Source organism: Dermochelys coriacea, chromosome 4 (genome assembly GCF_009764565.3).
Source record: "Dermochelys coriacea isolate rDerCor1 chromosome 4, rDerCor1.pri.v4, whole genome shotgun sequence".
Taxonomy (NCBI): Eukaryota; Metazoa; Chordata; order Testudines; family Dermochelyidae; genus Dermochelys; species Dermochelys coriacea.
In genome coordinates, this window is record NC_050071.1 from 139,863,137 (window position 1) to 139,888,907 (window position 25,771).

The following is a 25,771-nucleotide window of genomic DNA, read 5'->3' on the forward strand; positions in this document are numbered from 1 at the left end:
TAGAGAGGATTGAAAAAATTAATCATTTTAGTCATTTAAAGTTTTGCCAACATTTTGGCCCATAGCAAAAAGGGAAACTGCTCCCCCACAAACACACACATACAAAAAGTGATCATATTTTATCATTGGGTATAAAAGAAATGGCAAATGTTGAAATTGTTAATTTTTTTTTTATCAATTTCAAATACTGACGGGAAAAAAAGGGATGAAATGTTCATATAACAATTTCATCCGGTTTTTGTGAAGGGGTGGAAGAGATTTTTGTGTGTGTGTGAGAGAAAGAGAGAGAGAGACCAATTTTGTGTAGGTGTGAGAGAAAGACTGGTTTTGTGGATGGTGGGGGGGAGAGCTATGGAGGTTTGTGTGTGAGCGAGCGAGAGACCAGTTTTGTGAAGGGGTGGAAGAGCTATGGTGGGGGGGGAGAGAGACATTGGCTTGAATTCTTGTGTTAACCCTCCCCACAACATCTTCTCCACCTGGCCATTGCTTAGCATCCACAAGCTTTGCATTTTTAAATTGCAAGGATGGTGTGGGGAAAACAATAACCATTCAGCTTACAAGAACTAGGGCTGTTTTGTCCGAATACTAACCACCATGTCTGAGGCGTGAAATGTGACAGCTTGCTTTTAAAGCCCTGGGTTTGAAGGACCCATTGAGCGCGGTCTTCTGGAGGCTGAGAATGGTCACTGCCTGGCCAGCCGGCCCCTCTGCTGCTCAAAAAAGTGTGGCATTAAGACAGGGTACCCAAGACAGCTGACACCAGTTCCCTCAGCCAATTTATACCAGCTGAGCCACTCCGCCCCTTACTTAGAGCTAATTCTGCCCTGCCAAGCATGCGAGGACTAAAATTCTCCACACCGACATTAGGGAAAGGCTGGAATAACGTTTCTTAGTGCTGCGGCTGGCTGCAGGGAAAAACCCTTACTCACTTCGAACACACATATTGGCTAAGGAAATGGGAACCAGGCCTTTCGAAAGCCCCAGAGAGGTGAACTGGCCAGTGGGGTAAGTTCCTAGGTGGCGGTCATGTAAATGCCCAGTCTAACCCGTAACGTCGCCCGATTACATGGCTCAGCACATGAAGGATGGCATGGCAGCCAGCAGCTCAGGATACTGCGGGCAGAACGGCAGGAAATGTCCACACCTATTTAAAGCTAAGGAGCGTAGCACATAAAGGACTCTTATGAGGTAGCTTCCTGGTACACAGGGACGAGCCTTGTCGAGCTGTCATTGGGTCAGCGTTCAAATCCTGCCTCTGCTGAGCCAGCTGCTGTCAGGATTTGCATAGCACAGCTGTTAGTCGTGTCACTTCACGCACTATTAGAAGGCTCGCGCACGCTTGGGCTGCTCCCAGGAGCTATATATACTAGGGTTGTGCCTGCTAACCCCATCCCACTAAAAACACAATGTACCATGAGCTGTGGCCACTGCCTGCTGTTCTCTGTAGCTCTCATCTTCCTGGCTGGGTGCATGACACCAACGGGAGGACATGTCTGCTTCCAGTTTTGTTGTTCCACATTTACACCTGGTGTCCCTGCCCATAAGCCCTGATTTTATGAAGATCTCTGAGAAAAGCTGAGGCCTCTGTAAAACCAGGCCAATGAGATGTTAAGGTGCACCCCGGACAAACAGCTTTGGTCACTGCACCTCAGGGGTGTTGTTGGTGGGGGAAACATAACAGGACTTTGGTTAAACTAGGCTCAGAACTCCAGCGCATCACTCCAAAGTAAGTATTAACTGGTCATATTTCATGCTGGACTAAGGGCCTGGGAATGTTTCTCTTCCGTTGCAATTTTTCTTTAAAAGTTAAGCAATCGAGCTAAGAAATCAACTTCTGAGGGAACTGGGAGAGGAGGGCAACGGACTGCAGCCAAACCCCTATCCTGGGCTTTGTGCTTGCAGTGCTCCATTGGGTGGTGCTCGTGATCCCCACCTGCCACTCCTGGGCCCTGTCAAAATCCTTCCGCCAAACCCACGTCAGGAGACGGTTGCTGGTGGCGCTGGAGACATGTGACCCAAGGAATATGCTTCTGGAACCCAGCCGCCCAAAGTGCTGGAGGCCCTCAAGAAATGCTCCTCCGTGGGGCAGCCAGTCTGAGTATTTAATGAGGGGGCAATTCACCAGCGTTTCTATGAGCCTGATCCAGCACAGAGGCCCCCTCAGCTCGGCCACTGATGAGTTAGGGGCTCACTCATGACCCTCAGGATCATAAGCTCTATCTCCACAGAAAGGTAGGGGTGACCATGCAGGCTCAGACCCATGGTTCATCTAGCCCAGCAGTCTGTCTCTGGCAGTGGCTGGCCCCCAATGCACCAACAGAGGAAGGTGCAATAAATCCTGCAAGCAGCACGTATAGAGAACACTTCTTCCCAGATCCTATTATTTAGAGGTTGACTTAGTATCTGAAGAATGAGAGCATAAGCCAACCTAATGAGGGCAACTTTATTAGCTAACTGTTTAACAAGGTGAACCAGAGCAGGCCATGCCCTGATGCATTTAGTGCCTGGATCATTTCATACGGCAGCTGGGTTTTTGAGTGTCCCCAAATGGCCATTTGTCTGGGTGAATTGGTTGGTTGCTAGGTCTCTACTGAACCTTTTCCAGCCCATCTTTCATTTCTGTGACTAGAGATACCAAGTAAACCCCTGAACATCCTTTGTGTCACTATGGGTGTCTACACTGCAGTAAAACACTCGCAGCTGGCCCATATCAGCTGACTCAGGGCTATAAAATTGGAGTGTAGACACCAGGGCTCATGGGGTCCCAGAGCCCAGACATCTACACAGCAATTGTATAACACCAATGGCCTGATCCTGCTGACATGGGCCAGCTGCGGGTGCTCTATTGCAGTGTAGACACAACCTTAAGACCAAACAACTTGCTTGTCACAGGTGAGCACGAGTCAAGTGACATGAACATCAAGCCTTGCCTGGAGGCTTACACGTACCAAGAGATTTTTAAAAAACTAGCGTTGCGTGGGACAGTATATCCTACTCTCACCGCACACTTGGATGCGACAAAAACTACCCCAAAGACTTGACAGGGCCAGTTAAGAATGTTCCAGGCTCAGAAGGGGATGCCACCATGAATTGCCAAAGCCGGCAAAAAAAATGGAAGGCGACACACGTGTTTCTTCCTGAACACCATTAACGCATGAACACGATTTTCTACAGGAGAGGGGAAAGGGTCAGGGTTCGGCTGGGAGTTACACGCCAGCTACACAGGATGCTGTTAGGTATGTCGAAAAACCAGCTAGGTCAGGGATCGCACGGCCCTGGCTCTGCTGTACCCCACAGAGATGCCTGGTGTCTCCTTGGCGGGCAACGGCAATGCCTTGTGACAAAGTGGATGACAGCCTTAGTCTGAGCCAGGGATGGGGTTCTGTTGGTCCTTCCGCAGCTCGGGTCACTGTGTAGAAAGTTGCATGGCCTATCGCGAGACCCCACCATGTCCCTGTAGGCCAGAGTTTCACGAAACCTTCCAGACAGCTCATCTGTCGGGAGTCTTTCCTCGCTCGGCTGTCTCAGGAGAGCTCGGGGCCTCTGAATCTCATTTCTTGTGCGGGGCTCTATGAAGGGACCTGTCTGTGGCTCTGCACCACCATGGACACGCTACAGGGCGCTGCAGACGAGAAGCGAGCCAAGGAGCGGGAAGGGTGACCAGGAGCAAGCTGGTGAGACGTCTTCGATTTTACAAAATAAAATATGTTGGCTGGGGGGAGAGGGGCAATTTCCACACACGCCCCGCCCGCCCCCCGGCGAGACGTGCACAGAGTCACCGCTTGCCGCATGCTCGCTCCCTTTCACATCGCAAGCAGGAGTGGCACAGCGAGAGCCATGGAAACCCACATCAGCAGCCACCCCGCAGCGCAAGAGGCTGACGCCAAGCTGGAGGTTTCGGATGCCAGTTGGGTGGAGCCCTTTAGGAGTGGCTCCTCGCCAGGTCCCTGTGAAGAGAATGGAGACAATGCTGAGGGTTAACCCCACGCTCATCCTCCCACTCCTGGAAAAGACAGGAGCTGAGCGCATTGCACGACATTTAACGGTGATGCAGGCGGGGAGGGGAGTGAGGGCCAGGCTGATTGAGGCTTGTTATGAAGCATTGGCCTGAATTCTGGTCTCAAGCCAGCTCTGTTGAAGTCGATAGTTACACTGCGGTAAGGATGGAAGCGGCTCTCATCAGCTTCTAACGGAGGCCTTTCAGAATCAGAGCTCGGGACTACCATTAACAGGGCAAGCCCTGGAGCAGAATGGCCTGACAGTGACTTCACTTCAGTCTGAGGCCAGATAATACAGGCCCAAAGGCCTGGAGGCTCCTGGGTCATCGAGTCCAGTCTCCTGCTATCACAGGCAACCCTCTCATGCCATCCCACGCCTAAACTTACCACACCCCCATCTTCAAACTAGAGGGGTTGTTTGCTTCCTTCCCCCCGTGCCCGCTCTTACTGGGAAACTGTTCCAGAGCCTCACTCCTCTGATGGTTAGAAACCTTCTTCTAATTTCCAGCCTCTGGATATTCCTGGCCAGTTGATCAATTTGTTCTTGAGTCAACACTGTCCTTTAGTTAAAAGAAAAGGAGTACTTGTGGCACCTTAGAGACTAACAAATTTATTAGAGCATAAGCTTTCGTGAGCTACAGCTCACTTCATCGGATGCAAGCTGTAGCTCACGAAAGCTTATGCTCTAATAAATTTGTTAGTCTCTAAGGTGCCACAAGTACTCCTTTTCTTTTTGCGAATACAGACTAACACGGCTGCTACTCTGAAACCTTTAGTTAAAGTGGCTCTTTCCCTTCCCTGGTGTTTACCCTGAGTATGTATTTATAGAAAGCAACCCGATCCCCTCTCGGCCATTTGCTTTGCTAGGCTATAACCAAGCCTAGCTCTTTGAGTCTCCTTTTATACAATGGGCTTTCCAGTCCCTGATCACCCTACTTGTGCTTCTCGCTACCTGTCCCGTTTGAATTCATCTTTCTTGAACATGGAGACCAGAACTGTACCTAATTGTCCAGATAAAGTCTTACCAGTGCCTCAGATGATGGAATTAATCCTTCCCTCTCTCTCCTGGAAATACCTGGCCTAATAACATAGCTCTCCCTGCTCAGTGATTGTCATCAGGTGTGTCCATAATACATAGTTAATTCAATGATCCAAGTTCCTGTTCCTTCCCTGGTGTTAGGCAGGAGAGTGGCCACATTGCAAAATGGCAGGATTTGCTGGCGTTTCCTGTCTCCACTGGTGCTGTATGCAGTTTTGTGTGGTGCCCAGGTACCCCATACACCTGCTGGTGTGGTGTTCTGTCCCATCTCGTGGCACCAAGACCAGTTAGAGAGAGAAAATTAATGAGTCTTCTCTACAGACTTGGCTAAAAGCCAAATGGCACGCTTTGGTTGACTTCTGTGTCATATGGCTTTTAGCTCATGCAGTAGAGGCTTATGCACTAAGCTCCATAGATCCCAGGTTTGAGCCCACCTGCCAGCGACCGGGGTCTGTCAGTGTTACACCCAGACTTTTGGGGCATATCCCATGGTTCACAGCCCCTCAGGTTCTTTCACTACAGCTCACACCAGGCCTCTGATCAGAGCCACCTCTCCAAATATTAAGGGGGGGGAGGGTTGGAGGCCTTTTTTGCTACTTCTGTGTAATCAGCTTAGTGTTTCCTGTCCCCTAGAATACTGTTCCCAGGAGGAATGAACACAGCAGGGGAAGCTCAGCTTTAAGCAAAGACGCAGAAGTCAACCAAAGCATGCCGGTTGGGGACGTTATGGACGCCGGCTCTGCAAAATCGTCCCGACACTCACAGAGGACAAACACTTTGTGCTTTTTTTTAGGCTTGGTTTACTCTTAAAAGTTATATTGGCTGAGCTCCCACTCAGGGGTGTGTGAAAAAAACCACAACGTCCCAGTGACATAGCTATGCCAGCAAAACCCCGAGGGCGGATGCAGCTACGCCTGTGGAAGAGAATGTCTTTCGATGTAACTAATGTCACTGGGGGAGGTGGTATCTCTAAACCAGCAAAAAAGGCCTTCTGTCAGCATGCGCTGTGTCTACAGTCGGGGCCTGTTCTGACATAGCTATGCTGGCCTACGCTCTGTAGTGTGGATGTAGACTTAGAAGTGGGAGGGGGGAGGAGATGGGGTAGGAGGAGTTTAAATTATGTAGAATGAGAGTTGCTTTGGGATGAAGAATGACTTGGTGTTTGTGGCACCAGACTAGGACCCAGGAGAGCTCGGTGGAGTTCTGGGGTGTGTCATTGATTTCAATCGGTGTTAGGTGCCCAGATACCACTGAGGATTTGTGCCTCAGTTCCCCATCTGTATAAAGGGGATAATAGCACTGCCCTGCCTCACGGCAGTGAGGGGAGATAAACTCCTGAATGACTGTGAGGTGCTCAGACACTACCCTGGCAGGAGTCATAAAAGTACCCTAGTTACACACAGGAACAGCCACACTGGGTCAAACTGATAGTCCGCCTGGCTCTGTATCCTATCCCTGGCAGGGGCCCGTGCCAGCCGCTTCAGAGGGAATTAACAGAATGAGGCAATTTCGAGTGAGCCATCCCCTGTCGTCCAGTCCCAGCTCCTGGCAATTGGAGGTTTCGGGACAGCTGGAGCATGGGGGTGGAGCTGTACTTTGAGTCCCCCACTTTATTGCTGGCTGGGCATTTAAAGCTTAGTGATGACATGAACCATGTGCCAGGTCTGAGCAGCTGTCTAATGTTTGGATGCTGATCAGGACTAGCCTTCCTCCTTCAGCTTGCACCAAGGGACTAGGACTCTCCTAGGAACAGGCTCTTCCATTATACAGCCGGAAGGACGAGCAATGCCAATGGACAACTTTTCCGCCAGTGTCTCTGCACCTCCACTCCCAGAGGGAACCAGGAAGTGCAGAGTTACCTGAAACGGGGGACAGTTACCAGGGCGTTTTCAAGCCTCCCAGAAGACTGTGGTTGCAGCTGGGCTTGAGCCCTGGGTGAAGGTTTGAGGCTGGTTACTGTATTCTCTCCACCCTGCTGTGTTTGTCCCCAGTGATCCCAAGCAATGTAAAGGCAACACGTGTAACCCCCTGCACGAGGGAGCTTGCTCCACAGGAATGTGAGCCAGGGCTGCAGAGATTGCTTATTGCACATCTAGCTGAGGCTGTAATCTTGGGCGATTATGTCTTCACTGCAGAGTTAATAACCCATAGGGTCAGCTGCTGGGTCTGAGCACCCAGGGTAGCCTCACCCAGGGAGGAGCAGCCACACAGCAAAGCCACACTCAAGTTACTGCGTCCTCACTGGTGCTGCCCACTCATCTGTGTCTGGGGACATATCCCATGGCTCTGTGTGCTGAGATGCTCTAGGATTGTTTCCGCATCAATGGCAGGAGAACTGGTCTGTCTTTCAGGGGGATTTGTGGGACAGTACTGAAGGACTATCCCCAGGCAAGTGATTTTGCCCATGTCCTCACTGCAGAGTGGATGGGTTCCAGCCTGCGTTAAAGTGGAGCCCAGGCTTTAACCTGCACCCCCAGCCATATAAACTATTCTAGGCTTTAGGTAACTCCAAAGCCAGGTAAAAGGCTGCAGGGAGAGGGCTGTAGCCCATGGAGCCCAAGCAGGGGCCCCACGGGAGTGGAGGATGACCTCTTTACCACATGAGCTTTACCTCACCTGCTGAATTTCTAAATCTGCACAATGCTTAGTAATGAATGTGGAGGCCTCCCTCCCAGAATGGCAAACCCCTTACCATGTTAACTGGTTAACAATTAACTCACCTCTGACACGCCCCAAAGGCTAAGCTGGTTCTGTCCCTAATAGAGGGGACGTACATCCAGAGTTAACATGTAGAGGGTTAGGGGTTATTTCCATCTCTTCCCTGGTTGGCTAGCTTGCTCTGGGGGCTCAAGGGGTATTTCCCCTGTTGGGACCTACCCGGCACCATGGCATCTAGGGGCAAGCTGGCTTGGTCTCTCCACAATGGATGGCTCAGGGTAGCAGGCCGGAAGAGCTGTGGGGCTTTTACTATGCTCTGTCAGTCTACTCACATGTCCGGACAGGTGCCAACCTATTGCAACCTTCTGGAAAGTCGGGAGAGGTCCCACATGCAACTCAAAGGCCAAATCAAAGGGAGCTGCTGGTAACAAGCTAAGCCAGTTCCGTGCGTCTCTGCAGGAGGATGCAAGTACAAGCCAAAATTGTGGCACTGTGGTGCAGATAAATATATCTACATGTCAGGGACAACCTGCAAGGTCCTGACAAGCCGTTAGTGCTGCTGCAGCTGCATTTCAATCTTCTCCACCTCGGCCACTGGTAGGAAGTGGCAGGTGATTGCTGAGTGACGGAGGAGTTTCTGACATGCTGTGCTATTGCATGGCAGGGGAAGTGTAAGTGGGAAACAGGGCTTCCCAAACTCTGCATTGAGCCTGAAAGACAGCGAAGGCCAGCTGGTCCAGTACACGTCACTGGAGCGCTTCTGCTATCTGGCATGCAGTGAATCAGGGGCACTGTTATGTAATGAACTAATTTTATAGTTATTATGACTGTAATACACAGTAAACCAGGGTTATTGTTTATTTAAATAATAATCATTGAATATTACTGTCATACACAGTCTTCACTCAGCATAACAATAAAATACTACTAATAATTTAATATTTTTCTTGCATCTAGAGCCTTTCAGTTGAGGATCTCAAAGTGCTTAATGAACATTAATTAATTAATTGTTGACATCCCCAGGATAGAGCAATGTTATTCCCATACTACCAGTGGGGAAACAGAGGCACAGAGTGGTTCAGTGACTTGTCTGAGGTCACACAGCGAGCCTACAGCCGGGCCAGGAATAGAACCCGGGAGTCCTGACTCTCAAGCCTCTGCTGCCCGCAAAACTATCATCATCACTTACTCCTATCACGACATAGACGCACCGTGCACTTAGCAGGTGACAAGCTCACCAGAAGAAGAGGAGAAGAGTGAGGACAGCATGGCCTGATGGTTAGAACTGGGTTTATTAAAAGAGCTTATAAAGGAGGAGGGCTTGGGAAGGGCCTGAAGGAGAAGGGTGCGGTGTGGAGGGGGGGGGGTCAGGGAGTCTCAGGTGAGTGGCAGGGGCTGAGCGTAGAGGGCAGCAGAAGGTCCAGGAAGCCGAGGAGGAGCGCGAATTTGCTGAGAGCGCCAGTACAAAGGCTCCGTGAGCTCCTCGGTCTAACCCCTACCTTGGTGGGCTGGAGCTGCTCAAAGATGTTCCCTCCGAGGGTGGCGGCGGCCCTGTTGGTGTTTCGCTCCTGCTTGTACATCTGCGTCGTCGGGGGCATGGACGGGGCCAGTGCCGCGTTCAGGTATGTCCCATTGCTGAAGGCCAGGATGGCGTTTTCTTGGCGAGAGGGGGAAGAGCTGTCAGAGCAAAGCTCTCGAGGAAAGTGTTAATGTCCACCCCGACCCTCCCGCCACCCCCAAACCAGTGCCTCCCTCCCCAGAACAGATTGGGCACGGACCAGCCATCGCCTCCCACTGCCGCTCCTGCCAGCCCTGCCTCCCTACCCAGCGCCGCCCTGTCTGCCCAGGTGCCCTGCCTCCACTCGTGGGCGGGCAGGGAGCCGCTGGGCGACGGGGAAAGCAGACCAATGGGGGCAGAGCTTCCCAGCAGGGTGTGGGGGACAAAGCCACTGAAGGCAGAAGTTGCTGCCTGGCCCTGTTGCCCCAGTGGCCAGGAACTCTGCCCCCTCCACATGGCGTGTGCCTAGGGGCTCCCTCTGAGCATGGGAGAGGGGTTGCCCCACACGGTGTTCGGTCCCCCTCTATGGGGGCTCGGCCAAGGACACAGGTTGATGAGCCCATTATGGTCTTGGCTCTTTTCACTCAGGCAATAGCAGTTCGGGCCCTGCTGCTAACACCCCACCTGGGGCGAGCCGTTACACCTGCCAGATCCCAAGAGCCACTGAGCACAGGACAGGGAGCCAGGAACCCCTGAGTTTTAATGACCCAACTCCCTCTGTGACTCCAGGCCAGCCACTTACCCGCACTGAGCCTCAGTTTCCCATCCCATAAAAATGGGGAGGGCTGTCCAGGGGTGCCGAGAGGCCAAGTTCAGTCAGGTTTGTAAAGCCCTTTAGGAAGGCTAGGCATTGTCTCCTGGATTCTGTGGGAGTGCATAAGTTTGGCAGCCATTTCCACTGTCCCACGCAGCCAAGTCCCGCGGGCAGTCCAACCATCAGAGCCAGCTGTGGATGGGGAACACCCAGTAGGCTGGGTTCCCCTTGGCTTTTCCCCAGGTGGAGTCGACTACGAAGTTTGCAACATGCTGGCACCCTGGAATCCCCCACCCACTGACTCCAGTGCGCTAGACCCATCGATTTCAGCCAGGAGTTGGGCTCCTAAATGCCTTTGAGGATCTGGGCCTAAGTGACTCCATGAGGAGCTGAGCGGAGGGAATCGGGCCTTGGGGCTAACCCGAGAGCAATACTGGATGGGGCATAAAATCAACATGGAACCTTCCCTCTTTCCTGGGCAGAGCGACAGGGGCCCGCGCGTGCTGAGCAGCAAGGCGCTCGCTCACAGCAGAACATATGCAGTGACATCGGGGCGTAATGCATTTACAGAAGCGGTTATCCCAGAGGACAATGGGAGCTGCGGGCCCTCACGGCGTCTCAAAAGCTCCGGCTTTGTACGGGAGCAGCTCACACGGGCCGCTCCGCCCGGCAGCCAACTGCAGATTCTCTCCAGCTAAAGGATGCCCAGGATTCCCTCTTAAAACATGCACCACGTCACACCCTGCTGTCAATACATGGCCCCGCATAAAGCCCTCTGCGCACTGCCCAATGGTGCTCTGCGGCTTCGCAGCCCAGCGGCCGCCTCCTCGCGGGTCCTGATGAGAAGCCATCACACAGACTTGGTGGTGCGTTCCTTATCTGAGCGCAGGATGGCTGTGGTTTCACGCAGGGTCACGCCGCTGGGAAAGTCTGGCTGAGAGAGGAGAAAGACGCAGCCCTTTCCGGCCAGAGTAACAGCAGTGCAGGAAAATGCTGGTGAAGTTAGTTTCTCTTGGCACAAATGTTCCCCCTTGTCGGGTTTTCTCAAGCACGATAGTCCCAGGGCCTCGCTGGCAGCTGCTGGATGGAGCGCATGTCGTCTCAGGACGCTGATGGATTCCAACATCCTCAGCGCTTGTCATCTTTTCCAGTTTCTAGCCAGTCTACATAACTCAGACCGCCTCATCTCATGCTTCACCTTCTCCGAGCTCTTTCAAGGGCTAGGACATCCATTTTACAAAACAGTCCAGCAAGCGGCGCGCTGGCCAAGGATAGAGCAAGCCCGCTGAGCTCTCCTTGGGGGTTGTTGGGTTACATTTTAAGTGTACTTGTAACTAGTACAGGACAATGGCTAGGACACCAGACTGGGAGTCCGGAGAGTGGGATCCAATCCCAGTGCTGACGCTGCCCCGCTCGGTGACTGGGGGAGTCACTTCACGTCTCAGTTCCCCTCCTGCCCTTTGATGGCTTTGTCTATTTAGGGCAGTGGCTGTCTCTCACTAGCACAGGTGGGACCCTGATCTCAGCTGGGAGCTCTCAGTGCTCCTGGAAAACTCAGGAAGACCAAATTCCGGATTGTCTAGAGTGGATGTGCCGGAGGTGAGAGGGCACTGGGAACCCCATGGGGCAGCTGTAATTTGGCTGGGCAGCACAAGGACCAAGGCTAGCTGTGTCATGTGTAGCATTGCTAGCCTGTAGGGGACGTGTCTGGGGGCGGGCTGGCACAGGTAACGCTCTGACCATTCCACCTACCACCCGGCAGGTGCAGAGCTGGTGGCAGGACATCCTTTCACATGGCCTTTCTGTCCCCCTTGTGAGAGGCACCCAGGAGCCCCCCAGTGGACTTGCCCCATCTGATACTTACGGAGACAGAGGTTGTCAGTGAACAGGTGCAGAAAGCTCTCGCACTCCTCCTGGCGGTTGCCACTGGCATTGCAGGTGCACCAAGGCGCGATGCTGGCAGTCGAGTTGTCGATGTAGTTTGGCGTGATAGGACTACCTGCCAAGAAGGACGGAGCAGGGTTGCTGTTACTGGCGGAACCAGCTGAGAACCAAAACCACATGGACTCCCCAGAGCAAACCTTCTCCCCACTCAGCCATGTTCCTGTGGGTTCCACGCTGCTGCCCTTAGATCTGCCAGGACCTCTTTCCCTTTGTGGTTGACCTGCTAAGAAGTGGGGAACCCTGCTTCTTTCCAGGCCACGTTTCCAGGTCGATTCTGCTCTGTTCACATACCCAGCACAGCCCACGGTTAGAGGCCAGGGTGAGGCACTCAGCTACTGACATTACTTTGCTCCTTGTGCTACAACACCGTATGTCTTCCTGGTGTCCTTAGTCTGCCTGTCATGTAGTCCAGGGGTATGCAGCAACCCTAGACTTCCACACAGTCTTGTTCAGACAGAGAGACTTTGCCCATAGCCATGGACAGGTCAAGACTCCAGTAAGGGAAGATTAATACTGAATGGCTCCATAGTCTCTAAAAGTTCAGGATATGCCCAGACAAGCCTCTCCTTCCCATTTCCCTAGCCCATTTCCCTAGCCCACTTCCCAGGCTCCAGCAGCGGTCAGCTGGCTTTTCCAGACTGACCCATGCTATGCTGAGAGCTCCTGTCTCAGGCCTGAGCCAAAGCCCTCTGAAGCCAATGGAGGGTGGAGGAAGGTGGTTTACACGTGGCTCCACCAGTGGTGGCGGTGATGTGATTGGCAGACAGGTGACCTGGGACTGCCAATCCATGGATGCTCAGGATCTGGAAACATGGAGGACTGCTATTTCAAAAATATGCCACGCTTGCCCTTGTTCTTTGGGAGCATTCAACACAAAATCTTTAAATATCTTGATATCATGTAGTGTACACTATATGGAGCATGGGCAGGTACCTCTCAGGTGGTGAGGATTAAGGAGTGACACCTTTTCACCCATTAGGACCAGACCTGGGATCTGCTTCCTGGGTCCCTTTGAATCAAATTTGCTTTTTCTGCTGACCCACCCAAGTGGCTTGTTACCAGTTAGCCTTGCAGAGCCAGCGCAGTGATGGGAGAGTGAGCTGGATTCTCATCTGGCTCATCATCCTCCTCACCGGGATTGTGAGTGGAGCTCTGATTGCAGAATCTTTGTTGTCAGTGAGGATGCAAGAGGCAGAAGGGACATGGAGCATGCTCATTCGATTTGAGGGGCTAGCAACGGTCCAGAACGGGAGGCGAGAGAGAAGAGGAAAATCAACAACCGAAGGGCAGGGCCTCATACCTATGATTCCTGTGTACGCCAGCAGACAGGCAGCGTAGTTCTCCCTCCTGCAGCCAGTTGCAGACTGCAGGGAAGGCTGGCAGTTAAACTGAAACTCTGCATATCGGGACCTGCATGGGACAGAGAGTGTAAAGGGAGATGTCACCTCTACTTAACTTGCTGCATTCACTGCACTTGCATATAAATAGGCCCACTGATATGCTCGCTAACTTGTGTCCTAAACGTCCTACAATGAATAGCTAAAAAATGGCCATACTGGGTCAGATCAATGGTCCATTGAGCCCAATCTTCTGATGGTGGTCAATGCCAGGTGCTTCAGAGGGAATGAACAGAAGAAGGCAATTATCAAGTGATCCTGCCCCAGTCACCGAGTCCCAGCTTCTGGCAGTCAGACTTAGGGATATCCAGAGCATGGGGTTGCATCCCTGACCATCTGGGCAAATAGCCATTGATGGACCTATCTTCCAGGAACGTTTCTAATTCTTTTTTGAACCCAGTTATAGTTTTGGCCTTCACAACATCCCCTGGCAATGAGTTCCACAGATGGACTATACATTGTGAGAAGAAGCACTTCATAGATTCATAGATACTAAGGTCAGAAGGGATCATTCTGATCATCTAGTCCGACCTCCTGCACAGCACAGGCCACAGAATCTCACCCACCCACTCCTATGAAAAACCTCACCCATGTCTGAGCTATTGAAGTCCTTAAATCATGGTTTAAAGACTTCAAGGAGCAGAGAAGCCTCCCTCAAGTCAACCATGCCCCATGCTACAGAGGAAGGCGAAAAACCTCCAGGGCCTCTCCAATCTGCCCTGGAGGAAAATTCCTTCCCGACCCCAAATATGGCAATCAGCTAAACCCTGAGCATATGGGCAAGATTCACCAGCCACATACCCAGGAAAGAATTTTCTATAGTAACTCAGATCCCATCCATCTAATATCCCATCTCAGGGGATTTGGCCTATTTACCCTGAATATTTAAAGATCAATTACTTACCAAAAATCACATTATCCCAATATACCATCTCCTCCATAAACTTATCGAGTAGAATCTTAAAACCAGATAGATCTTTTGCCCCCACTGCTTCCCTTGGAAGGCTATTCCAAAACTTCACTCCTCTGATGGTTAGAAACCTTCATCTGATTTCAAGTCTAAACTTCCTGATGGCCAGTTTATACCCATTTGTTCTTGTGTCCACATTGGTGCTGAGCTTAAATAATTCTTCTCCCTCTCCTGTATTTATCCCTCTGATATATTTATAGAGAGCAATCATATCTCCCCTCAACCTTCTTTTAGTTAGGCTAAACAAGCCAAGCTCCTTAAGTCTCCTTTCATAAGACAAGTTTTCCATTCCTTGGATCATTCTAGTACCTGCTCCAGCTTGAATTAATCCTTTTTAAACATGGGAGACCAGAACTGCACACAGTATTCTAGGTGAGGTCTCACCAGTGCCTTGTATAACCGTACTAAAACCTCCTTATCCCTACTGGAAATGCCTCTCCTGATGCATCCCAAAACTGCATTAGCTTTTTTCACAGCCATATCACATTGGCAGCTCATAGTCATCCTATGAACAACCAATACTCCAAGGTCCTTCTCCTCTTCCGTTACTTCTAATTGATGTGTCCCCAACTTATAACTAAAATTCTTGTTATTAATCCCTAAATGCATAACCTTACACTTCTCACTATTAAATTTCATGCTATTACTATTACTCCAGTTTACAAGGTCATCCAGATCCTCCTGTATAATATCCCGATCCTTCTCCGAATTGGCAATACCTCCCAGCTTTGTATCATCTGCAAACTTTATTAGCACACTCCCACTTTTTGTGCCAAGGTCAGTAATAAAAAGATTAAATAAGATTGGTCCCAAAACCGATCCCTGAGGAACTCCACTGGTAACCTCCCTCCAACCTGACAGTTCGCCTTTCAGTAGGACCCGTTGCAGTCTCCCCTTTAACCAAATCCTTATCCACCTTTTGATGTTCATATTGATCACCATCTTCTCCAATTTAACTAATAATTCCCCATGTGGCACGGTATCAAATGCCTTACTGAAATCTAGGTAAATTAGATCCACTGCATTTCCTTTAACTAAAAAATCTGTTACCTTTTCAAAAAAGGAGATTAGGTTGGTTTGGCACGATCTACCTTTTGTAAAACCATGTTGTATTTTGTCCCATTTACCATTGACTTCAATGTCCTTAACTAATTTCTCCTTCAAAATTTTTTCCAGGACCTTGCATACTACAGATGTCAAACTAACTGGCCTGTAGTTACCCGGATCACTTTTTTTCCCTTTCTTAAAAATAGGAACTATATTAGCAATTCTCCAATCATTTGGTACTACTCCTGAGTTTACAGATTCATTAAAAATTCTTGCTAATGAGCTTGCAATTTCAGGTGCCAATTCCTTTAATATTCTTGGATGAAGATTATCTGGACCCCCCCAATTTAGTCCCATTAAGCTGTTTCAGTTTTGCTTCTACCTCAGATATGGTAATATCTACCTCTATATCCTCATTCCCTTTTGTCATGCTACCATTATCCCCAAGATCCTCTTTAGCCTTATTAAAGACTGAGGCAAAGTATTTGTTTAGATATTGGGCCATGCCTAGATTATCTTTAATCTCCGCTCCATCCTCAGTGTTAAGCGGCCCCACTTCTTAGTTTTCTTCTTATTTATATGGCTATAGAACCTTTTACTATTGGTTTTAATTCCCTTTGCAAGGTCCAACTCTACTCGACTTTTAGCCTGTCTCACTTTATCCCTACATCTTCTGACCTCAATTAGGTAGCTTTCCTTGCTGATCCCTCCCATCTTCCACTCCCTGTATGCTTTCTGCTTCTTCTTAATCACCTCTCTAAGATGCTTGCTCATCCAGCTTGGTCTACAACTCCTTCCTATGAATTTTTTCCCCTTTCTTGGGATACAGGCTTCTGATAGCTTCTGCAGCTTTGATTTAAAGTAATCCCAGGCCTCCTCTACCTTTAGATCCATAAGTTCTTCAGTCCAATCCACTTCCCTAACTAATTTCCTTAATTTTTGAAAGTCAGCCCTTTTGAAATCAAAAACCCTAGTTGCAGATTTATTTTTGTTAATCCTTCCATTTAGTTTGAACTGAATTAGCTCATGATCACTTGAGCCAAGATTGTCCCCTACAACCATTTCTTCTATGAGGTCCTCTCTACTCACCAAAATTAAATCTAAAATGGCATCCCCTCTAGTCGGTTCAGCAACTACTTGATGAAGGAATCCATCAGCTATCGCATCTAGGAAAATCTGAGCCCTATTATTATTATTACTAGCACTGGTCCTCCAGTCTATATCTGGGAAGTTAAAGTCTCCCATGATCACGCAGTTTCCATTAGTATTTACTTTATTAAAGACATTAAAAAGGGCTCTATCCATATCCAAATTAGATCCCGGAGGTCTATAGCACACCCCAAGCACTATCGTAGGAGAGGCTTTACTAGTTTTCTTCCCCAATGTAATTTTTGCCCAGACGGACTGTCTTATCCATTGCATCGCTTCTTATTTCTTTACATTCTAACTCATCGTTGATATACAATGCTACTCCACCCCCTTTACCTTTGTTTCTGTCTTTCCTAAACAGCACATACCCTTCAATACCTGTAGTCCAGTCATGACTACTATTCCACCATGTTTCTGTTATCCCTATAATATCTGGTTTCACTTCCTGCACCAGTAGCTCTAGTTCCTCCATTTTGTTACCTAGGCTCCTCGCATTGGTGTACAAACATCTTAATTTTTGCTGTTTGGCCTCGCTCACATTTTGTACCCTATTAGGCACAGTCATTCTACAGCCAGTATAACCTATTAGACTAGTATCCACACCTTGCTCCTTATATACATTCTCCTACCCACGGCTGTATCCTTTCTTACTTCGTCTTCTTCCCTCTCAATGCTAAAATCTGGCGTGGAGATTTCCTGGACATCTCCCATCCATCTCCCCCCAATTCCTAGTTTAAAGCTCTCTTTATCAGTTGTGCCAGCCTTGATCCTAGAAGTCTATTTCCTTCCCTACTCAGATGAAGTCCATCCCGAGAGAACTGTCCTCTGTCCATGAAGGCCTCCCAGTAGCCATACATCCCAAAGCCCTCCTTATAGCACCACTGCCTAAGCCATCTGTTGACAGTCATAATCTTGTCACACCTTTGTTGCCCTTCTCTAGGAACAGGAAGGATCCCGCTAAAGATCACCTGAGCCTCAATTTCCTTAAGCGTCTTCCCCAGCCTAGCATAGTCTCCCTTAATACTTTCCAGCGAGAATCTAGCCGTATCATTTGTTCCCACATGAAGGATAATTAGGGGATTCTTTCCCGCTCCCTTTAGGATCCTTTTCAACCTCAGGTCTACATCCCGTATCTTAGCACCCGGAAGACAGCACACCCTTCTATTCTCAGGATCAGCTCTAGTTACAGGCCTGTCTATTCTTCTCAATAAAGAGTCCCCGATCACATAGACCTGCCTTTTCCTGGTGACGGTGCTATTCTCCAGTCTCTCCCCTGTTCCCTCTGGCTGCAAGTTCTTTCCATTCCTATTTTCCCTTACAATCCTCTTCAACCCATCCGGTATCCTCCTGGGGCTCAGATTTGGTGTAGTCTCCCTTGACTCTTCCGCTTTTTCTATAGGACTAGCCTCTCTTCTCTTCTTCCTTACCCTTCCACCTTCAACAAGTACCTGCTGAGCCCCTTCTTCATTTTCCAACTCTGCAAACCTGTTCCTAAGCTCTATTTCTCCTTCACTAGCCCGTCTTTTCCTCTGCCTGGTTCTTTGAGTCACATGTTTCCACTGACCACTTTCCTCATCCAGTCTCTCCTCAAAATTCCCCAGCCCTGCTTCCATCCATGAGTCTGAGCTTTTCCCTTCAGATACCTCATATCTTTGCTCCATCATCTGCTCAAACCCCTTCCTAAACTCAACCAGACTTTCCACCTGCATCTCCAAACCTCGGATCTTTTCTTCCATCAGCTCTATCAGACGGTATTTCATGCAGAAAAAATACTTACGAGGTCCCCCCTCCAGGATCATGTACATACCACAGCTTCCACATCCAGGCATCCTCAATGTGTCTTCCACTACAGGAGTCACTCCCACAGCTGCCTCTGTATCTGTCATCACCTTCCCACCTAAATCCTGTTAATCTGGGAACCACCCCCCCAGCAAAAGCAAACCCCAAACAAGCACCACAATCCAAACTCCCCTTGCAAACTCCCACTCAAACTCCCCTGTTTAGAGCTCTGTTTGCTAGCTCCTGTGCCGCTGCCTGACTGGCTGGCTACCTTTATAGGACCCCTAGTCAGAAGCCCCACCCTCTAAGCAGGCTCAGCTGCTCTCCCAGCACAAAGCCCCCCCCCCACACACACACACGCTAAAAATAGAAAACCAAGCACAACTACCTTCTCCTCCAACAGAACTCCCACTCAAACTCCCCTGTTTAGAGCTCTGTTTGCTAGCTCCTGTGCCACTGCAGCTGTTAAACACTTCCTTTTGTTTGTTTTAAACCTGATGCCTATTAATTTCATTGGGTGACCCCTGGTTCTTGTGTCATGTGAAGGGGTAAATAACACTTCCTTATTCACTTTCTCTCCACCATTCATGACGGCATTGACCTCTAGCATATCGCTCCCGAGTAATCTCTTTTCTAAGATGAACAGTCCTAGGCTTTTTAAAATCTCTCCTCATATGGCAGCTGTTCCATGTCCCTCATCATTTGTGCTGCATTTCTCTATTCTTCTTCCAATTCTAATATTTCTTTTTCTATCATCTGCAAACTTTCCCATCTCACTGTTTACCCGTTTTTCCAGATCATTTAATATATTGAACAGCACTGGTCCTAGTACAGATATTCACCCCTCCCCCCGTTTACATTTCTCCACTTTGAAAACTGACCATTTATTCCTACTCTTTGTTTACCATCTTTTAATCAGTTAATCAGTTACTGACGCATGAGAGGACCTTCCCTCTTCAACTAAAGTTCAACTAAAGTAAACTACCTGAAAGGGGGTTTCAAAGAGGATGGCTCTAGACTGTTCTCAATGGTAGCAGATGACAGAACGAGGAGTAATGGTCTCAAGTTGCAATGGGGGAGGTTTAGATTGGATATTAGGAAAAACTTTTTCACTAAGAGGGTGGTGAAACACTGGAATGCGTTACCTAGGGAGGTGGTAGAATCTCCTTCCTTAGAGGTTTTTAAGGTCAGGCTTGACAAAGCCCTGGCTAGGATGATTTAACTGGGACTTGGTCCTGCTTTGAGCAGGGGGTTGGACTAGATGACCTTCTGGGGTCCCTTCCAACCCTGATATTCTATGATTCTATGATTCTTATTCCTCTTAATTTGCTTAAGAGTCTTTGTTGAGGAACTTTGTCAAAGGCTTTCTGAAGGCCCAAGTACAGTATATCATACTTAGATCACCCTGGTCCACATGACTGTTGACCTCCTCAAATAGATTGGTGAGGCATGATTTCCCTTTACAAAAGCCGTGTTGACTCTTCCCCCAGCATATTGTGTTCACCTATGTATGTAATAATTCTGTACTTTTCTATCAACCAATTTTCCAGGTACTGAAGTTAGACTTACTGGCCTGTAATTGCCCCTGGAGCCTTTTTAAAAAAAAAAAAAAGAAAAAGAAATCAGCGGTACAGTAGCTATCCTCCAGTCATCCGGTAAAGAGGCTGGTTTAAGCGATAGATTACGTACCATAACTAGTAGTTCTGCAATTTCATATCCGAGTTCCTTCAGAACTCTTGGGTGAATAGCATCTGGTCCTGGTTGTTGGGGGAGAAGGCATATTTAGGCCTGACGGAAGAGTCCGTTCTGATAATGTTTAACAGTGTAAGCATAAGTAGAACTGCCTTTGTGTAAGAAATTGCAGAATAATCATGTTTGTGAGACCAAGAGAAGATAAAGTGACTAAAAAGCTAGATGGATGGGGTGGAATAGGAGGAAATTTGGTGGCCTTAGAAGGGACAGAGGCAGGGAAAAGGAGATAAAAGAGATATAGGAACCATATAAGGAGTTGGATCTTTGGGAACTTCAGCATTTGTTCATATGGATATCACAGTATTGTGGGAGGAAAAATCAGAAAATGAGATTTCTGTTACAGAATCTGTTAAAGTTAAACAAACAACAGAATGAGGATATAGGGGAGGATTTAAAGGATATTCAGGATACCAGGACAGGTGTTTAGGGAAGTGGAAGCAGCAATGAATGAAATAGGAAAAATCCTGAACCAACCTCACTTATCAAAGGTGATTTATCTGCTCATGGGATGGCAGTTTCCTAATACAGGAGCTACACAGGTAGGACAAAAGGAAATTCAAGGTGGGAAAGTACCTAGGTTCATAACAGAGAAGATGGTAGAACAATGGACAAAAACAGAAGGAGCTTGATGCAAGGTTAGGCGCTGCTCAATGGTCTGTTATGCTGAGAAAAGGTGCAAGCTTGATGAAACATGGATTCTTTCATGGATTGGGGGAGCTGGAAAGCCCCAGGTACTTCATGTTGTTCCAAGAGGTATGGTACCTGGTTATGTCATTGTGATGTACTGCAGAAGATGTTGCCGACATGTGGGTCCACATACTGGCAAAAACCCCAGAATTGCACAGTAGGGACAAGGCAATGGGGACAAGGTCAAGCCAAGGTGGCCAAAGCTGGAGAAGGCAAATATTGTGTACCCTGTTGAGTCGGGCACTTCCAATATGGGACACAGACATATTATTATAAAAAGAAAAGGAGTACTTGTGGCACCTTAGAGACTAACAAATTGATTAGAGCATAAGCTCACGAAAGCTTATGCTCTAATCAATTTGTTAGTCTCCAAGGTGCCACAAGTACTCCTTTTCTTTTTGCGAATACAGACTAACACGGCTGCTACTATAAAACCAAACATATTATTATGACTGGCCAATGTTCTGCTTAGATCCAAGAAAGCTTACCCAAATAGAGGACAAAGGCAATTTTTCCAGTTCCCCAGCACGAGCTCCACAATGTATCATAGATACTAAGGTCAGAAGGGACCATTCTGATCATCTAGTCCGACCTCCTGCACAGTGCAGGCCACAGAATCTCACCCACCCACGCCTATGAAAAACCTCACCCATGTCTGAGCTATCGAAGTCCTTAAATCATAGTTTAAAGACTTCAAGGAGCAGAGAAGCCTCCCTCAAGTCACCCATGCCCCATGCTACAGAGGAAGGCGAAAAACCTCCAGGACCTCTCCAATCTGCCCTGGAGGAAAATTCCTTCCCCACCCCAAATATGGCGATCAGCTAAACCCTGAGCATATGAGCAAGATTCACCAGCCACATACTGCAGAAAATTCTTTCCTGGGTAACTCAGATCCCAGCTGGTGCCCCCCAACTGGTACTGCCCCGAACAGCTAAGCCATGTCATATCACAATTGCATTAAATGTACAGGCCTTAGTGGAAAGACATCCAGAATGTCTGTGGACCTTAAGGCAGGAGAGTCAAAATATTCCAAGTGACATAGGATCCTCTGGAAAAGGGGCCATGGTAGGAGTTAGTATACGATATTGGGGAAAATCCGTGGTTATGCATGATACCAATGGGCTTTGTGCAAGTCAAACTAGCAGCGGTGTTAATCGCATCGCTTTAGAAGGATAGGAGCTTGGTTAGGCAGCTGGGAAGGAGAAGAGTATATGAAATGCAGGCTTTGATGAAGCCTTAGAAAGGGATTCTATGGCTTCCCAGTGGGGAGTGTTGGGAGCAAAGGCATATTTAGGGTGACAGAAGCCTGCTGTGGAAGTTAAGAGTCTGCGCTGATAACATTTAATGGTATAAGCATAAGCAGAACTGCCTATGTGTAAGAAATTGAAGCATAATCATATTTGTGACAACAAGAAAAGAGAAAGCAACTAAAGAGCTAGAATTGAACGGTTTGAACTAATGCTAAACTTGTACTGGTGGGTGAGGAGAGTTAACATGGAAATGAGAGACCAATACATAACAAAAGATAACCGAAAGTTATACATAAGTTTGTATAACAAAGGAAAGTTGAAACTAAATTATCCAGTGCTGGAGGCAACTGTGATGAGATCATTCCAATGAGTTTCCCATTGGTGAGAAATTGATCACTACTTGCTGAGTGTTTTGCCTTAATAAAGATTTGTTAGACCCTTCTGCTGAGTAAGTGAATCTCAGTCCAACACTGGTGACTTATTACTGTTTAATTTTTCAATTTGTTCCAAAATCTCTTCTACTGACATCTCAACCTGGGACAGTTCCTCAAATTTGTTACCTAAAAAGAATAGTCCTGGTGTGGGAATCTCCCTCACGTCCTCTACAGTGAAGTCCGATTAAAAGAATTCATTTAGCTTCTCCACAACAGCCTTCTCTTCCTTGAGTGCTCCTTTAGCATCTCGATTGTCCAGTGGCCCCACTGTTTGGCAGGCTTCCTGCTTCACACTTTTATTTTTGCTGTTGGTTTGTGTGTCTTTTTCTAGCTACTCTTCAAATTCTTTTTTGGCCTGCCTAATTATACATTTACACTTGACTTGCCAGAGTTTATGGTCCTTTCTATTTATCTCAGTAGGATTTCACTTCCAATTCTTAAAGGATGCCTTTTTGTATCTAACTGGGGTTTTTTGGGAGGGCGGGGGGGCTTTTACTGTTTTGTTTGATTTGGGCTATGCCTTTAGATTGAGCCTCTATTATGATGCTTTTAAAAGGTTTCCAAGCAGCTTGCAGGCATTTTACTCTTGTGACTGTTCTTTTAACTAGTTTCCTCATTTTTGTTTACTTCCCCCTTTTGAGGTTAAAAGCTACTGTGGTAGGTTTCTTTGGCACTTTTCCTCTGTATAAGGATGTTAAATTTAACTGCATTATGGTTGTTATTACCGAGCAGTTCAGTTTCTTGGATCAGATCCTGTGCGCCACTCAGGACTAAATCAAGAATTGCCTCTCTCCTTCCGGGTTCCAGGACTAGTTGCTCCAAGAATCAGTCATTAATGGTGTCTAGACATTTTCTCTCTTCATCCTGTCCTGGGACGACATGTTCCCAGTCAATATGGAGATAGTTGAAATCCCCCATTATTATTGGGTTTTCTGTTTTTGTAGCATCTCTAATCACCCTGAGCATTTTCCAATCACCATCACCAGGCTGGTCAGAAGTTTATTCCTACTGCTATATTTGTATTATTCAAGCATGGAATTTCTATCCACAGAGATTCTGTGGTACTGTTGGAGTCATTTAAGACTTTTACTATATTTGACTCTACACTTCCTTTCACATACAGTTACTGCTTTCCCTCCAGGCTCAAGAAGGCAGGCTGGAAGGCAGGTTTCCCCTGCCTCATAAGACTACATCAGCTCCCATCAGCGTGAGCTGCTGAAAATGGCCAAATAGACCCATTTTTATAACAATCCAGACTCCTGTGCCAGGTGACCCTCCCCTTGCCAGCTTCCCCAGGTGAGCCGAGACCCTTGCCAGGTAACTTTATTGCCAAGGTGACCTCTCCCCTGACAAACTAGCTCTCCTGCATAGGAACTCTCTCATTTTCTGGAGAGATTACATTTCAGTGGTCAATCGTTTTAAGTCAATGACACACTTTTGTTGTTCTTTTGCCACCAGCTGGTGGGATTTCAGCCAGCTTGGATGTGGCCATTTCCAACAGTTGACAAGAAGGGGGTGAATATCAACAGAGGGAAAATTACTTTTTGTACTGTTAACGAGACTCACACCTTCTTGTCAACTGTTGGAAATGGGCCACATCCACCGTAATTGAATTGGCCTCGTTAGCACTGACCCCCCCCCCCACTTGGTAAAGCAACTCCCATCTTTTCATGTGCTGTATATTTATACATGCCTACTGTATTTTCTACTCCATGCATCTGATGAAGTGGGTTATAGCCCACAAAAGCTTATGCCCAAATAAATTGGTTAGTCTCTAAGCTAGCATGTGTGTGCACAAGGGTTGCCAAGTACCCAGATCACTTTGAATTCAAGGGGTTACAGCTGGGTATAAAATGGGGTTTACCCGATATTATTTTACTCTAACTGTTTCTTTAGAGAGCTGTGCTTTTGATCATGGCTCTCATTTTGGTTTCTGTGCCTTCTGCAGACTTTGACCGGATCTCGCATTTCCTTGCTGCTTCGGACATTGGCTCCAGAGGATACCTTTATTATCCGTTCAGAGACCAATGAACTAGCTAATTAACTAGCTAATTAAGTAGCTGTGCTACTTTAAGGCTGTGAAATCGTTCCTATCCTCCAGGAAATCAACACATTCACCTCTGCATCTCCCTTTCCCCATCAGCCTAGCTTATTTGTGTTTCCCCAGGGGGGTAACACTGCTAAATTTCAGATCCACTGGCTAGCTGTGTGAAATCCTATAGTACCTGGAGTAATGGCTGCTGGCTCCCCTGGCTTGCCATCTTTCAGATAAAACTTAAGCCAGAGGATCTAGCCACTGAGTCATTAAAATTCTTATGGTGCTTCTGGCAAAAATAAGGTGGCTCGCCTCAGCCAAATTCCAATGAAGAGAATTATGTTCTGCTCCTCCAGCAGTTTCAATTGGAGAAATTATTTGTCGTTCCTCCTCTTTAAAAGCCAAGTGCTTAGCATTACTGCTGCAGGGTGGTTAATGGGCTCTACCCCAGAAAGAGCTGCAGCAGGGTGGGTAAAGTGACTCTCTCATCTATAAAGTTCTTTGAGAACTTTAGGGATGAAAGTATCTATAAAGAAAATAGATAACTAACACACACGTTGACATAGCTACCCATGTGCATATAGTGTCCTTCATCTAAAAGCATCCTCCATAATTTCACCCTCCCCATACTGCCATGGAAGAGACACTATCATCCCCTTTGTAACCGATTTGTCCAGGAATTCACTGGCAGAACTAGGAATAGAACCCAGGAGGGCCAATACCCAGTGTCCTGGTCCAACTACTAGGCAGCACTGCCTCCCAGGAAGTGGCTGGTGTTATATCACACACAAAGTACCAGTATTCTCAAAAGAGAGAATTTTACCATTGACGGCTCTTTGGGGCCTTCGGAGTACACTTGGGTCTTATTTTCAAGCTTTTCTTTGCAGTCATGAAGGCTGGAGAATTACTTTTATTAATGAACACTGAGATTCTCATGCAAGCTTTGGATTCCAGCAGATGGGACTGTCCAAAAACCACCACCAAGTAGCACAACACTAGCTATAAAAATCACAGGAGGTGGCAACTCTGAATTAGGGGACGGAAGTCTGAAAAAGTCTGAAATCTGAAAAAGCTTGGGATGCCGTGTGCACGCCTCTTTGCCCTCTGAGGGTGTGACTGCAGCTCATGAAGACATACCCAAGCTAGCTTAACCCAGCTAGCCCAGGTCCCAGAGCAGTAAAAACAACAACATGGACTTCAACTCTGACTGTTGTGGCAAATTGCTGGTATGATTATGATGGGTTCCACACTTCCTCTTCTTGGGGGTGGGGCAAAGGGGTTCAGGGCACAGTTTCCTGCCCCTGAACTAGGGTATTTACT

General features: G+C 47.9%; 1 protein-coding gene across 2 annotated transcripts in view; it reads right to left on the reverse strand.

Annotated features, from left to right (window-relative positions):
- Positions 1-217: 217 nt before the first annotated feature.
- The window catches only part of GFRA4 (GDNF family receptor alpha 4), a 132,821-nt gene continuing 107,267 nt past the window's right edge, over positions 218-25,771 (reverse strand). For both annotated transcript variants that reach the window (XM_038400512.2, XM_038400513.2), the window contains exons 5-8: positions 13,252-13,361; positions 11,872-12,006; positions 9,195-9,352; positions 218-3,947 (exon numbers count right to left, since the gene is read on the reverse strand). In XM_038400512.2, coding sequence (XP_038256440.1) covers positions 3,804-3,947; positions 9,195-9,352; positions 11,872-12,006; positions 13,252-13,361 — 547 coding nt within the window. In that variant the 3' untranslated portion in view covers positions 218-3,803. The remainder of the gene's footprint in view (positions 3,948-9,194; positions 9,353-11,871; positions 12,007-13,251; positions 13,362-25,771) is intronic.